Source organism: Eublepharis macularius, chromosome 5 (genome assembly GCF_028583425.1).
Source record: "Eublepharis macularius isolate TG4126 chromosome 5, MPM_Emac_v1.0, whole genome shotgun sequence".
In the NCBI taxonomy this organism is placed as follows: domain Eukaryota; kingdom Metazoa; phylum Chordata; class Lepidosauria; order Squamata; family Eublepharidae; genus Eublepharis; species Eublepharis macularius.
In genome coordinates this window covers 24,870,712-24,886,901 of record NC_072794.1, presented here as the reverse complement: position 1 = coordinate 24,886,901, position 16,190 = coordinate 24,870,712, and the positions used below count along the sequence as shown (strand labels likewise).

Here is a 16,190-nt window from a genome sequence, read left to right as displayed (position 1 = left end):
CATTACCACGAATTAGTATATTTTTGAATAGAAGCTGCTTACCTGATCCAATTAGGTCAATTTCATTAGGTGCAGGGAGGAGCCTCTCCTGAACTTGGAGTCCTTCAGATGCTTAGAGGATGAATATATGGAGTGAAAAAAAGAAATCATATTGAACTTGTTTGATCATTTGGTCAATAGAATTGTTGAAAATTGTTGAAAAAATGTTGTGAACACAAAATGGTTACCTTTTGCATAATATGTGCAATCTTCTTAAGGCTTACGTTGTTTCTCAGATTTACTCACTGTAATTATGCTAGTTAGATAAGCTGTTGTATTGCTTCTTTTGTTGTGAAAACTGTTCCAAATAAAAAAAAATAGAAAATGAAAAAATGAAATAAGAAAATTAACCTATTTTGTAAGGTATATAAAGGGAAAACAGTGATTTGGCGGTGGGGGGGAGGGAGCACCCACGGCTCATTATTAAGGAATGACACAAATCTACCTCCTTCCCCCATAGCCACACTAATTTGCAACTTCTGAATTTTTTAATTCTTTCAACCCACAACATACTCCTGTTCTATTGATCTAGAGTGGGAGGTTGTCTTCAAACCGTTTTTAAACAAAAAAACGGCAAACACCCACAACCCTGTCCCCTCCACCTCTACTTGCACTGCCTTTTGCAAATGCATTTCTCACCTTTTAACATTTGATTCTAGAGCTCTCTCGTTTTTCATCCCCTTGAAACAATGAGCCGAGGTGGGACAATTCTGCCATGAAACAGGGTCTCCCCCATGACATGAGGATGAGTAATCATGGGATCCTCTCAATGGAGTTACCTTGCATTTGCTGTTCAGCTTCTCCTCTTAACAAGCATGTAAAGAAGGCATGCCGTCCTTGTTCTCTGCTGCACATGTGCCTTAGCCTCAAAAATGCAGCAACAAATGGTGGCTTTCTATAGGGGCTCATCATAGGGCTCAGCAGTTCCAGTCCATGGATTGAAGACCTCTGATGTAATAGGCTGGCCCAAACCAGACGCCACCAGCAGAAAGAATGTGCCGAGTCCCATAGGGCAAGAAATAGTTTTATTAAGGAAGATCTGACTTGTTTGATCAAGTAGTTGGTTGTGCTACCAGCAGCATCTGTGTTGGTTCGGCTTATTCCTGTGTGATGCTCAGGGGTCATTTCATAGAAAAAGAGCTGGAGGAACTCATTAGCATAACTCATTAGCATAACTCATTAGCATATGCCATGCCTCTTGCCCTCATCGGAAGTGTGTCATTGGTATGACTGATTTGCATATGCCACACTCCCTGACATCACCTATTCTGGCTGTTTTGGACCCAATCCTGGCCATTCAGGGAAGAAATTGGGCTCAAAATGTCAAAAAGGGGCTCAAAATGGCTGAAAAGGGGCCCAAAATGGTCAGGATCGGGCCACTGCTGAGTGGGAGAGTGATCCACCACCTGTCAGAGGCTCAATCCGGCCATTTCAGCCCCAATCCAGGCCGAAACGGGCCCAAAATGGCCGAGAGTCAGGTGGGTGGGGCCACCTGACATGTGACCTCTTTGGGGAACTACCGGAACTGTGTTCCTGCACGTTCCCCCTCGAAATGAGCCCTGGTGATGCTTATGTCTTCTGAGGTCAGGTAATCCTGTTGCATCTTTCCACTGGCTTTGATTGAATAGGCTTATTGCACTGGATGCACCAGAGATGCACCAGAAATGGTCACTCACTTAATGCTTTTGCCGCCTAGGCCGAGAGGAGGGTGCCGGGAGACCCGCAACAAACCGAGACCACACACAAGCTTTGGATAAAACATGGCCACAACTTTATTGACAGCAGCAAACAAGGAGTATTGGCGCCGCATGTGGGTCAGATCCCAAAGAGCATCGGCTGACCCGTCTGCCAGCCGATGAGCCTCGACCCCCCCCAGACCCCGGCTGGGGGAGGGAAAACCAAGGAGTGGCATTAGGGGGAGATCACCTGGGTGTACACCCCTGGGTGATTCCCCTGCCACCTGGGAGTGAGGATGCCGTGGCAGCCCCCGAGCTGGGCATGCATCCCCATGCCTCACTCCCAAGACTCCTTATGGGAATCTCCTTAACGGGGAGCCTGGGGCCCGGATACCCCCAGCTCCCCCCAAAAGGGATCTGACCCAATGACCACCGCCAAAGTTGTGACAGAAAGAACAAACAGAAAAGAGGGAGAGGTGGGTGGGTGACTGCCGACCGAGCAAAAGTGAGGGGGGCGGGGACGGCAGCTGGATAAATACCCAGCTGCCGGACCTGAGTGAGAACTGCGGCCCGGAGGTCCGCAGTCAAGCCCCGCCCCTACCGAGCCGGCCTGGGACGCCATGATTGGCCGGCCCCAGAATTTGAACTGATTGGGCACCGGCCGGCCCCACGCGTCCCAGGCAAGCCGGCACCCAGCCGTTGCTATCCCCCGTCCTCCTCCAGGCCCGCCGGCGGCAACCGGGCGCCCAGGTGAGTCTGGTCGCCTTCGTTTGTTGTCTTGTCCATTGCTCTTGCTTGCTTATGATCTACTGGGTGGAGTGGACTAAACAGTGGAGGACCCACACCTGAGAACGTAGGATTTGGCTATATGGTTTTTGGTCTCTTCCATTGTTTATGATCCTGGGACTTCTCTCTATCTTCTCTACAGATGATAGACCAAGGATTAATACTGCAAGATGGATCATATTTCCGGGATCTCTGGAACATCCTGGATTTCATTGTGGTGGTTGGAGCACTGATGGCCTTTGCCTTGGCGTAAGTTTTTGCACATTAGCTCCTTTCCTGGATTGTTTAGATCCTTCTCTTTGAGATAGATCTCAGCGTTTTTGGAGAATTGCAGCCATGGACAGCCCTGATTTGTATCAGGGCTGCACGGGGAGCAGAAAGGGAGGTTCATCTTTCAGTCCTGCAAGATTTTGCTTCTTGAAAACTACCTTGTCTGTCCTTGGAAGGGGGCGAAAGACGAACAGCAGCTGGATGCCCATCTTTTTTTCTCCCCTTCCTGGGATAATAATGAGGTGGAAAGGTTAGTTTTGATAAGAAATCCATTTTGGGGTGGAAGGTTTAACCTCCCATTCCCCTCCCCATGTGAATCAAGGCCACCCACAGCTATAATTTGGCTTTAAAAACTGGGGGTAGTAGCTGATCGCAGATATCTCAGTGTCTCATGAACTCTGACTTTTTGTTTCCATTGCTTCCCTGACATTCACCCAGGGGGATGAGAGGTGCATTTCAGAATGTAATATGAGAGACTCAAGAAGGCAGAGGAATCAGAAGCAAGAAAAACATGATGGAAAACCTTCCCAGTTCTTTCTGGGCCATTTTTCACTGTATTATGCCCCGAAGAGTATAAGCAGTAGTTTTTTAAAAAAAGAACAGAAAGTCCCAGGGCAGATCGGGGACATTAAAGCAACCCAGGAGCAAGCTGAACCCCAAATCCCCAGCTGTAGCACCGGGATCCCTTGGCGGGGACCTTACCAGTGCTAAGTGGCACTGTGGTGTTTCCAGCTCCGCTAGGGCTCAGCTCAATTTTCCTTCTGGCTGACAGTGGCCTTCCAGAACAGCCAGGATCTTTTTCAGTAGATTAAAGGGTCAGTCTGGCCCCTGAGAATGTCCACAGTCACATAGACTAAGAGCCAAACTACAAGTGACACCTTACACAGGTTGGACACTTGTCAGCTTCCCTCAAGTTTTGATGGGAAATGTAGGCGCCCTGGTTTTACAGCTTGGCTGTCCATTACAGCTGCAAGACCAGGATGCCTACATTTCCCATCAAAACTTGAGGGAAGCCGACTAGTGTCCAACCTGTGTAAGGCGTCACTTGTAGTTTGGCTCTAAGATACTCATTCATTGACTTTCCGCCACACCTTAAAGCCCACATTCATTGACTTACTAGCTCACTTGGTCTCTTGAGTATTCATCTGCCCACCTTGCCCCATTCCACTTGACCTTGTTCATTTACCCCACAGCTCAAACAAGCTCCCTCTTGTAGGGTCAAGGAGCCCTTTTAAAAATTCATTGGCCTTTTAAACATTTTTTAATCAAACAGTTGAGTGATGTGTGATGTTGCTCGCTCCAACTTTGTGTCCTGTTTTATCTGAATTCTTTTAATCTGTTTTTGTTTGTTGATGATGTGACTGTGTCGTAATTAACATTGTTTTGTGATTATTGTGTTTTATTGTGGTGCTTTTTAGCACCTTGAGTGCTTTAAAAAAAAGTAGAAAGATGGAATGTAAGTTCCCTAATAAAATTAATTCAAAATTAATGAATTTAGCTCTATTCCAGTGCAATCCTAAACAGAGTTACATCTGTGTAGAAGGCTGTGACTTTGCTTAGGAGACAGTTAGCCATATTAGTAAGACCTTAGTCCCTAGAATGTCTAACAGAAACACAGGGCTCTTTGGATAAAAGCCATGGGAGTTAATGCAGTTTAGGTCTGTAGTGTGGTTGCATGCCTTAAGAAATGCATGTAACAAAAGACTGATAGTTGTTGGGGCATTAAGAAAAAGCAGTTTGGGGGGCAATTTGGAGCACAGGAGTAGTTATCTCTTTCTGCACTGCAATGTGTTTGCTTGCACCTGGTTTTTCCTCTCCCTTTCTTCTCCAAATTGTCCCCTTAAGCTGCTTTTCGTCCCAAGGGGCGGGAGAGGGGTCCAGATGTATGGGTCCAACTACACATTACAAAGTCTTTGTATTCATTGGGGAACAACATGAGAACTTTGCGTCACACATGCAATAGCAGTTTTATGCTTCCTCGATGCACACCAGCTGTTTTCTGTTTGCAGTCATGGCAGGCAGGGAGAAATGGCCTCAGCCTCCCCCTCCCCTCCGCCCCTCATTTCATGTTCTCAGAAATCCTAGCGGAACCACTGTTGGCTCTGTTGTGAAACTTACACGTAGCCACGTGATATGATTTTTGCAGTGGAGCCAACAGATGTTCCATGGCTGTTTGAGGATGCAAAAAGAGCAAGGGAAGAGGCTATAGCCACTTTTCCCTGCCTTACAAACTAAAAAGAACCAGTGTGCATTTGTGTGGCACAAAAGCCCTTGTGTAGTTCCCCAACAAACATAAGGACTTCGTAATGTGGAGTCAAACCCTCTGTTTGCTCTCTGCAACCCTGCATTTGTTCTGTGCCACTCACGTGTTCCATTTGGACAAACGGTGGTCAGAAGCAGCACAATTTCCATTGCTTCCTATTATCTAAAAAGCTGTGGCAGCTGGCCTAAAATAATCCCTTAAAGAGAAGCACTCTCAGATGGCCATTTCACACATTATCCACAGAATAAACCAGGGTTTGCCATGAAACGTAAATTGCAACCAATCACAGCGCCTTGCCAAGTGCAGCTGTGTGAAATGTGTAAACACATTTGTCGTATTCACACTTTTAGGTGTATATTTAATTTTTTTTTAAAACGATGTATTAAGTGGTCCTCAGTAAATCGAATCCAAGAGAGAAAGCCCTGGAGTGGATGCATGAATGCAACATCAGAATATCAAGGCTGAGAGACGGGATTGTCGCTCTTCTCAAATGCAAATCTTGTACCAGAAGTTTCCTTCCTTTGCCCTCTGCTGATGGCCCAATTTCCTGATCTTTTCTGTTTTCTTTCCATCTGTCTATCGATCGGGCTTTGTGAACTGCACATCTGGGCTCTTACTCACAGGAATGCTTTGGGGTAATTATACTTTTTTTTGTTTCTCTTTTGGGGCTTCGAATGAAGGAAACAGGGCTTGAGCGGAAGACCTTGGTTTGCTTATCTCTCTGTTACAACCGATTCACATCGGCTTTCTCCCTTGCCCCACTCCTTTGAGAAGAGTGCTTTGTGACCATGCTATCAAAAAGCGCGACGTAACTGCTGTTCAGAGAGACATGATCTGATCCTGATATATATTTTCTGAGGACTGTATATAATTACGAAGCATTCTGTGCATGGAAAAAAAATTCCATCCTCCTATTTGTGCCAAAGCATTGTTCCCTCATCATCAATTGAATAGCAGAGGCTTATGAAACTTTGGAGGGTCTCATTTCATATACTCTTCTAAAAAAATCATATTCAGAGCTATTTTTGACAAACTGCTATACCCAGGATTTTCAAAATCCTCTTACAGAGGGCTGTGAGTAGCAGTTCTTCTCAAAGCTGTATAAGAGCAGTACAGGAAGGCCCTTGATCAGGAATGACTCTGTTCCTGGGGTATGGATACAATAGACTCTTTTAGATATTTTTTTAAAGTAATATACTCACTGTATAAAAAGATCAGATTAGCAGCAGCTGGATAGTCTTACTTCAAAAATGACTTTTTTGGCCTTTGCAGAGGAGAACTGAATTTTTAGTTGTTGGGAGTGTTACCTGTAAAACGGCAGGTTTTGTGCCTTTAGCTGTTAATATAAGAGCCTCGCTCCTGAAAATGAACGCCACTCCGTGCTGATGTAATGTCTTTGAGGGGTATTTGAATGTTCGTATGAAGTGGAAACCATTTTTTTTAAATGCTGCTTGTTTCTACTTCTGTCATATTGTAAAGGCATATCACCAAGCCAGGCAACAAAAAAATGGCCTTAAAATGGCTAGGCACAAGACCTTCCCCCAGTTTTCTGGTTTCACAGTGAGGGGAGAACAAGCAGGAAGCGAAAATTCACAGAAGGGCACTGCTATTGAGGCATGAGGGTTGAAGGAGCGCTTGGCTGTCTCTGAATTGGTAGCATTGCGGGGTGTGTGTGTGTGTATGTGTGCTCCTCCCTTCAGCTACTCTACGCTTCACTGGTGGCTTTCAAAAGGAAAAGGTTGTCTCACTCACTTATTAAACTTAGCTTCAATGTACTCAGGATTAAATTTCAGGAAAGCAGAGACCAGAAGATCAGGCAGAGATAGACTGACCAGGGAAATAGCTCTGAAGAAAGCCAAGCCAGGGCCGGATCAAGGGCGGCTGGACTTGAGTTGTCCCGGGCGCCGGGAACCCTAGATCCGGCCCTGAGCCAAGCAGACCAGTGTCTGGGGTGCTATAAGCCAATCAGTTCAGTAGTACCGACAGCAGGCATTGGCTCATACGTTGTTTCTTCCTGCAAACTGGGAGTAGTGCAGGAGGAGGCAGTCAGTAGGCCAACACTGAGCATCATTGCTGCTGTGAAGGGTCCAAGCCAATGTTCCCTGAGGAGGTGGCAGAATTACGGGGGCTTGGCTTGGCTTGCTGCTGGACACCAGTGGCTCTCTAGGGCAGAAGCCCACTGAGAAATTTCCCTACAAGTTAAATGGCCAGCCTGCCCCTGAGCCCAGCTAAAGTTAGCCTTAGCCTGAAAGAAACCAATAAAAGAAGTTAGTCCTGATTACTGTACATGTCACTATTTCCTATGGGACTTTCATTTATTATCCTGCCATCCCATTATGAAAGATCTCCAAGATGGTTAACAGACAGAAGAAGGGGGGAACATACCAATACAGAGTTTGGAGAGAAGACAAGCAAAGGTGCAGTGGATAAATATTTAATATATGATTTTAGATCTCTATGCATTTAGCATACTGATATGTCGGGGGATCTACAAGGTAGCCATCTCTTTGTATTCTCCCATCATGGTAAGGATGGTTAACAGTCATTATAAAAGAAAAAGGTATAAAAGAATCAAATTAACTAAGTCGAGATAATAACGGAAACATTTTAAACAGCAGCAGCAGAGGAATAAGAAAACTAGAATCCAGTATATGTGAGTGTCAAAAGCCTTCTGGAAAATGCTGTTTTTTACTAGGGCCAGTCATCGTGCTCCTGGGAGGGTATTCCACAGTTATGGCAGCACAGCCTAAAAGGCTCCGCCTCCCATCCCAACATATTGGACCTCCAATTGCTTTATCCAAGAGAACAGGTGTGGGTTGAGAGAGTAAACACTTCAGTCCTTTCTTCTTTTGCAGTTGTTTGGGGGCGTTTTTTGGCTAGAAAAAAAACACCTCATAGTTGGTTTTAACTCCCCACTGGAGAAAGATACAGGTACTTGTAAGTTTTCTCCCAGTAGGAATAAAAGCAGCTCTGGGATGTTATTTGTAGTAAGAGAACGGCTGGGGAGGAAAGGGTTACATTTTCCATCTGCATCCCCATGCCATTCTCTTTCTTGATGAAGCAATCCCTGCTGCTGCATTTGCAGAAGAAAAAAATTTTTTTTTAAAGCAACACAGAGTGTCTCTACACAAGATGCCTCAGCACATGTTCGTCAAGGATAGGGAGAAGCAATGTTAGGAAGAGTAGTTTTAAAAGACAGAGCCGGCAGAGAGAGCTCCTTAGAGGGTTTGTTTATTTCATCTTTGCCTCCTGTAAGACTGTCAGTTTTACCTCTCCAGTCTAAAACTGTGGGATTGCAACCAGAAGGCAGTGAGGAATGGAAATGGGCTGGAGCTGCCTTCCAGAGCTGGGCTTGGACCTGGAGAGGTTATAACGGGCTGAGGTTTCCCTTCTGGCATTTCACAGCCCCTTCACACAGCTCCAGTGTATAGCAAAGCCTTTTCCCTGCCGCTGGCTCTGTCTTTTTAAACTACCCTTCCCGGCTCATTGCATCTCCTGACACATGTTCAGCATGTGCCAGATGTGCTCTGTAGAGAGACTCGCAGAAGAAACCTTAATATGTCTTTGCGCCAAGCCTCAGGTGGCAGATTTCAGCTGTTATTTAGTGGTAGTTGGTTTTTTACTCAGAGGGAAGGAGGCATTTGGATTTTCCTCCTCAGCTGCCAAAATGTGCCACACACGTATTATCTCTTAATTCTTCACCACCATTGACTTTGTGAACAGAGGTAGAGGAAATACAAGCTAATTAAAGTCACTATCCTGCAGAGTAACAGCTGATGGAAACTTGATCTGAGAGGAGCGCTTTCTCTCCTCCACCTCCCTAATAGATCTGAGCACTGCAAAATCTGGAGCTGATTGCAAATCCCACCCCCAATACTTCAATCTGGTTTTGAGATGGTGGCTCATTTTCCACATTTTTTAAAAGCTGTCATTAAGAAGGCAGCGGTTTTGTTCCCTGTTGGTGAAAACAATAGAAAAATTACAGGGAAGTACTTTTCAGTTAGATAGTCTGAAAAACATTGTAAGTGTGAGACAAGCTAGACAATGGGACAAATCTCTTACCAAAAAAACAAAAAAAAGCTGTGAATTTCCCTTCTTTGGAAATTCATAATGACTGCTTCTCATTTTATATTTTAAAGTCATGAGCGCTCTCTTGCAAGCTAATTTCACACCCAAAGTGCCTTGCTGCATGTGTGTGTGTGTGTGGCCTGGCTATATGTTACAAGTGCTTAGGTTATTATGCCCAAGTCCACTGCCAAAACTTTCAATCACATGTGAGTTACAAGTTCCCAACTAGAAACTCAGTTCATGGAGGAGCTCTGATTTGGATCAGGGCCGTGGCCGTGTGTGGAGAAGGCTCTTATTCTTTCCTCCTTGTGCTGTTTTCCTGGCCTCAAACATCTACAGGGGAGTGCTGTTTGCCTCAGGGCGAAGCTACACGTGATGAATGACACTTGAACGGCAAGCAAACAGACTCACGTGTATTCCTCCCTGTTCACTTGCGCTCCACTTGCGCTCCACTTGATCACGTAGTTTTGATCACGTAGTGATCAAGTGGAGCGCAAGGAGCGCAAGTGAACAGGGAGGAATACACATGAGTCTGTTCACTTGCCATTCAAGTGTCATTCATTCCTTGTAGCTTGATTCTCATAGAGTAAATGAATATCCCTTCGGTACACATGAAGCCACCAATTGAGTAAACAGCGCTCTCCCTGGTCCATTTAAGATTGGGGAAATGGCATGGGGGAATGTGTAAGTCCTCTCTCCCTGCATACTGTAGTCCTGATCTGACTTGGGCCCCTGCACACCTGAGAATTAAGTTTCCAGCAGGGAAGTGTCAGCTCTTGTGTAACTCAGAGTCCTTGTAGCAGACCCGGACACAACCTGAGGACTTTGTAACGTGTAGTCTGGCCTTGCCAGGTAACTGACGTTTTTTTTAAAAAAGCAAAAAACAAAAAACTCCAAGTAGGACAGGATTCAGCACCACACTTTCTGTTCCACTCCTCCATCTATGCCCTTCTACCCATCATTTTCTACTGAACCAAACAAGGCTCTTAACAGAATCAAAAAGCATGCTTTCGATTGCAGGATTCTTCTGCCCCACAAAAGGTGGGAGATGAAGGTAGACGGATAAATGGAAGAACAAGATGGTGAGGCACTGCAGCTTCATCCAATATTCTACCATGCGCATGGTGCTTAACAAGATACAGGCAGTGTGTAATAACCCTGCAAAGCTACTCATTCAGAGTTGTATATTCCCAAGTAGACATTTTTTTCAAATCTGAGAACAAAGTACGGAAGTGCTCACCTGTCTTATATACCAGTGAGGGCTGATTTAGGTGCCTTCCTCAAAGTCCTTCCCAAGAGTGTATGGTAAAAGCTTTCTATGATCTTAGACTTCAAAATACATAGATGTATTGTATTTTCAAGCAAGCTTCATTTTGTTAAATATATTAGACATAGTCAATCCATTTCTGAATATGCTGCTCTCCAGTAGAAGGGATGTCTTCGGGGCATCTTGAAGCCTTCATGTGGGCATAAGTTATGTGGGCATAAGTTATGAGTTGACACTGGCACTCATGTGTGTTTGAACCATTAGTACCTCCCAAAGAAGAATCCAGTGCCCCCACCTCCAGATTCTAGTAAGAGTAGCCGTGTATGAGGTCCAAAGGAGGAGCTGGCCTTTTGATCCCCATATGGATAAAATTAGCTCTCATTCAAGGTAATGGCCAAGATCTCAGCACCCTTCTTCTCTGGGCAACCTCTCCCTATGCATAGGCCATATCAGTCATGCCCTGAGACTCTGGATATTTTTTGTCAAAGTATTTTAATTTCTCTTAATCTGTTCCATGGAACTTCACAAATTTCCCTCACCTTTATACAAACTCTTTCTGTAAACTCTGGGAATCTTTGAGCAATACTAGCTGCATCTTCAGGTAAAAGATGTGAAATATCCATGGAATCCCTCTCCCCCAACTGTCCATATAGCTCTTTTTCTCTAATGAAGTTTAGAGTAGCTCCAGGAGGAAGTGGGGATTTCTCTATGGGAAACCACACAAAGAGGGAAAGGCTTAACTCCCCCTTGACCGTGCCGATGTTGCTGCCCAAATCCAGCTTGCCCCCCTCCCACATATGGAAGCTTTTCAATGGAATCAAAGATTATTGTTTCCCTTTTCTTACTGAGTTGCATCTGCTATACAGTATATCTGGAGAATTTACACACATTGAGAACTATTTCTCTTTTGAGCCTTACCACTCTAGCTAGCCCTCAAATTCTAGGGATGATTTCCAATTTCCCCCAAACTTTTGGAGTTCAAATTCTCCTGACATGTTGTTTCCAAAGTAGAATGGATGCATTCATGACTCTTCCTTCATTGTGGCTTTTTAAAAATCCAGATGTTGTACAAAATATTGTGCCTTCATAGGTTATTGCAGTTGTCATTTCCCCTGGGACCAAACCAGGTGAGATGCTCAGAATTCCATGTCTGGAACACCCCATTAAAAAAAAAAATCTAATTATGTGGCTGTGAGGCTGTGATTTGGACCAGAACCATGGTGCAAGGGGAAGGGGTATAAACCTCCCCCACCCACACACACCATTTTTCTTGTCTAAAATGGCTCTTCAGAGTTATTAGGCATAGGTACTTATATCCCTGTTTGTATATTTCCCCAGCAGGACAAGTCCCTAGTGCCATTTTAGATCAGGAAAAAATAGCATATGGGGAGACTTAAACCTTTGCTCTCATCCCAGTCCCAATCGATCTCCTGCACTTATGATAACTGAATTTTAAAAAATGGGGAGTTCTGGACACAGAACTCGAGAACCTCATCAAACGTGGCTCTATCTGGTCTTTTTCTTTCCTAAAGTGAATGTGTGCATTGATGAAATGCTGTAAATATCTGTCTTGATGGGATTGTGTATATGATCACATCAGGATTCTTTTTGCGGTCGGTTTTACCAGGGGCACAGGAGCTTATGCCTACTCCAGGGCACAAAAACACCACACAGATTTTTTTTCATGGAACCTTACATATCTCTATATTTTTTGCTGTATTTTATCAATGTGCCCACATAATCCTAGTGATATTGGAGGTGCTAATGAACTGAAAGAATTAAAATTTGCAGCAAAAGTACTTGTGCTATAATCCTACAATTAATTTTAGAAATTCTCCGAGGTGAACTTAAATTAGGGTGAAATGTAGAACAGCGCAGAACAAAATTCTAGAACTGTAAAGGAATAGAAGAGGGGAAGCCTGCTCATCCTTCACTGCAACTTGTTCTGATTGAGAAGTTATGTAGGCTCATAGCTAATTTCAGTGGTACAGCCCTGCCGTGACTATTATGTAGCTAAGCCAATTTAAGGCTCTCAGAGAAGACTGGGTCACATGTTCAAGCAGGGCTGTCTGCTGATTAATTAACTTTTAGTTGACTAAACGCCTTGATGAATTCAGTGGTTAAATTTGCATATTCTATTTTTCTTTTATGTTTACATGGAGCATCTTAAAATAAGTGCTTTTTTCATTCAGTTATGAGTTCTTGAGGTCTAGATTAAAATCTATGATACTCCAAATGAGAGATCTAGGGATGTAACAGAAGAATCTGGTTGATCCTTAATGACTTGGAATCTTTCACTCTCCAGTCTTGGGAAGGTGATGCTAATCAGAGTTTAGGGGCTAAAGTAGAAACATTTGCAGTTTGAATTTAGGCTGAGGGTTTAATTATACATACTTCCCCAGAGATGTCTCCCAGGTCTAGTTGACAAACAAAGTCTGGGAGTTCCATTCTTGGAATCCAAGGTGCACAGGGACCCCGTTCAGACTGGAACTGCACTCTGTATGGAAAGTTGGCTTAAACTTTCTTTTCACAAACTGAAATGGCCTCGGTGTGCCAGTGTTTGCTGTACTGGGGAAACTGAGCATGATGGGCCGCATGTGAACTATGGGGACGTTCCACTAACGGTGCAAATAGCAGCCCTGTGGGGGGCATGTCAAATCAGGAAAATTATGTGAGGGGAAATGCTTCTTTCCATGCACTCCATGGTCCCAAGCCAAATTGGAGCACCATGCCCCTGGAAATTGAGTTCTGCGCACAAAACTCCCAGACTTTGCTTGTCAACAAGACCCAGGGGCAGACCCCAGAAAAGTAAAATATACAGTGAGGCCCTAAGCCACGGAGTTTGGCAGAGCAGTTGTGAGTGATTAGATGGAGTTGGCTGATACTGCTGCTATTTGGAAATCTGGTGCTGAATCAGCAGACCTGCTGCCTCCTTGGGGCGTCTTCCACTATGCTCTGATCATATATCTATAAATTATGCCATAAGCCTCCAGTGTTCTTTCTGATCTGAAAGAAATATATCCCTGTAGAACTGTGTCTGCACTTCTCGTCTCTCAGATAACATAGCTATGTTGGAAGTGCGAAAGAACTTGCAATCTAATTTTTTAAAAGCTACCACTGATATGTAATATTTTCTTATTCTCTCTTAAGAAGACACTTTGACCCTGAAATAGACTAGAAAATTAACAACTGAACCTTTAACTGACAGCTCCACTCTTTAAAAATACCCTTGCCAAGTAAAAGTGATGCCATCAATTAATCAATAAACATTTCAGTTGATCAATCTATTAATTAAGAAAGGCAGCCCGGATAGCAGTTACCTGATTGTCTGAAAAGCAGGCTGTATCTAGGAACTGTTCCGCCAGCTCCATTGAAATTGATGGGAATTTTGCAACAGTGCACAGTCCTTTGTGCAAAAGCCATTTCTTTTAATGGGCAGGTGTAGGAGAATTCCCTGTTGATTGCCCTTAAAGCATTGACCTTTCAGAATCCTTTGGTCAAGCAAGTATTTTTAAGAGCTAGAAAGGAAAGGAATGAACTTGCCTGCCTGCTAGAAAACAGGTTGTAGGTATGGGTGAAAGGTTATTCTACATTGGACGAATGAGCAAAGCACCAAGGTGACCATCAGATCTGTAATGAAACCCTTTTTGTTTGACATGTTCATTAATAAGCTGGAATAGCAAATGTAGAAAGCTAAGATGAAAATTATCCATGAAGCTGCCTTGTACCAAATCAGACCATTGGTCCATCTAGGTCAGTATTGTCTATTCTGGTTGGCAGCAGATTTCCAAGGTCTCTGGTGAGAAGAGTCGTTCCCCAAACCTGCTATCCTTTTTAACTGAAGTCGCTACGGATTGATGCTGGGCTTTTCTATATGCAAAGCATGTGGTCCACCACCGAGCCACAGCTCCCCGAAAGACCCATAGCTCAGTGAGTAAAGCAGCTTCTTTGTATGCAGAAGGTCCCATATTGTACATACATGAACATAAATTAGCAATAAGATCTAATGCTAATGTGAAGCACGAAGCAGGCTGCAGTGGTAAAAAGTTGCTGATGAGCCTTTCATACCAAGGTGACTGAGCAATAAAGCAGTAGGTGATAGCTAGCACTGATAAGTGCAAAGAAATGCACAATGGAAAATAGCACTAATTATAATTCTAATTATACACCGCACAGTGTTAGAACTGAAACCAGCTGTTATCTCTCAGGAGCGAGACCTTTTAAAGTATGCTGAAAATACCAGCATAATATGTTGCAGTAATTAATGTTAATAAAATCAATATGTATAAAATCCAGTTCCCTCCCAGCATGACGCTCACACTTTGGTAAAGTCTCAGGAAGCCGAGACCCGCCCAAGTGGAGGGAATCGTTTAAATGTTCCTTCACCCGTGCAGGAGCTGATCAGAGCGAAGCAGCTCCCACACAGCTGGGGAAAGGCACCACGTGTGCAGAATGCCCATTAAGTAGTCTTATGTTCACAGGTGAACCTGCCTGACTGTTAAGAAGACCATTCTTAGAAGCCAACTCTGAATGTTCTCGCTTTCAGAGGTAAGGTGGGTGGTGTGAAAAAGCAAGCACATCTCTTTTTTGAGAAGAACAGGAAATCTGCCCAAGTTGCTGCTCTCAAAGAGGAGTCCCATCTCCCAGCCCCTTATCCTAGCACCCCAGCAGAGATAAGAACTTCTAACCACCACTGTCACCTAAGTCTCTTATGGATATGCCAGTTTAGTTCTCCTGTAACCTACACGATCTCCTTTTTTCCCTCTTTATAAACTGTTCAAATAAAGAATGTCCTGGCTGCATGCTTCTATTTACCCTGAATGTAGGGACACTTTTTAGGAGTACAGCTTGTTGCAGCCATTCAAATCCAGGCAGCGATTTCTTCACCTTCTCTTTGGTTCAAACTACGTGTTACGTTTTATGCGAGTTCCTAGCGGTGTCTGGCAGCCATATTACAGCTGCAGATCCCCAGAGCCACCTCCTGATCGAAGCACAGGAGGGGCCCAGGTTGGGTCAGGACCAGGGAAGGAGGGGCTCTTGCCTTTCCCATGCCATTCTCCAGAGCCAAAACTGTGCAGGGGGTAGGGTTGCTCCTCCAGATTGAATAAAAAAATAAATTGGACCCCGGGGGTCCTCATGTGCCCCAATAGGGCCAGCAGGGAAGCTAGAAATTAAAACATACAAATTAAAATGATCTTAAAAGCTGTTAAAACAAAACACAAAAAATGCATCATTGAAACAATTTAAAATCAGAGTTTAAAATAAATACAAAGGTAAAAACAATAGTTAAAATAATAGGGAGGGAGAGGAATCCCTGAGGGGAATGCAAAATGAAACACAAAAGTCTTCACCACTGGCAGAAGATGGCAACAGAAGGGGATGAGTGAAACCCTTTGGGGACAGAGTTCCAGAGTTTTTGTGCCCCAACTGAGAAGGCCCTCTCCTGGGTTGCCACCCACAAGGCGGGCCTGAGAAGATGACCACAGTGGTTGGGTAGAGTCATAAGGAAGTATGCAGCCCTTCAGGTATGTTGGCCCCAAGCGATATAGGGCTTTAAATGTCAGTACCAGCACCTTTAATTGTGTCCAGAATCAAGTTGGAAGCCAGTGTAGATGAGCCAAGACTGGAGTGATATGTTCCCTGCGACTTATTCCAGTCAGCATCCTGGCTGCAGGATGTCCTAGTTGAAAGGTAAGTGACCACCTGAAGCAGGCTGTCATGTCTTCTGTTTTCTAGACTGTGCAGGTTAAAAAAAAAAACTATTTCATCCCCCCCCCCTTTGATTTTTTGAGGACTCTTGGACTCCCAACGAAAGAATTCT

General features: G+C 44.3%; 1 protein-coding gene across 1 annotated transcript in view; it reads left to right on the top strand.

The window, feature by feature from the left end:
- The window catches only part of CACNA1E (calcium voltage-gated channel subunit alpha1 E), a 378,426-nt gene that overhangs the window by 281,700 nt on the left and 80,536 nt on the right, over positions 1 to 16,190 (top strand). The window contains exons 25-26 of the mRNA XM_054979594.1: positions 2,644 to 2,750; positions 5,658 to 5,669. Of these exons, the coding sequence (XP_054835569.1) occupies positions 2,644 to 2,750; positions 5,658 to 5,669 (119 nt within the window). The remainder of the gene's footprint in view (positions 1 to 2,643; positions 2,751 to 5,657; positions 5,670 to 16,190) is intronic.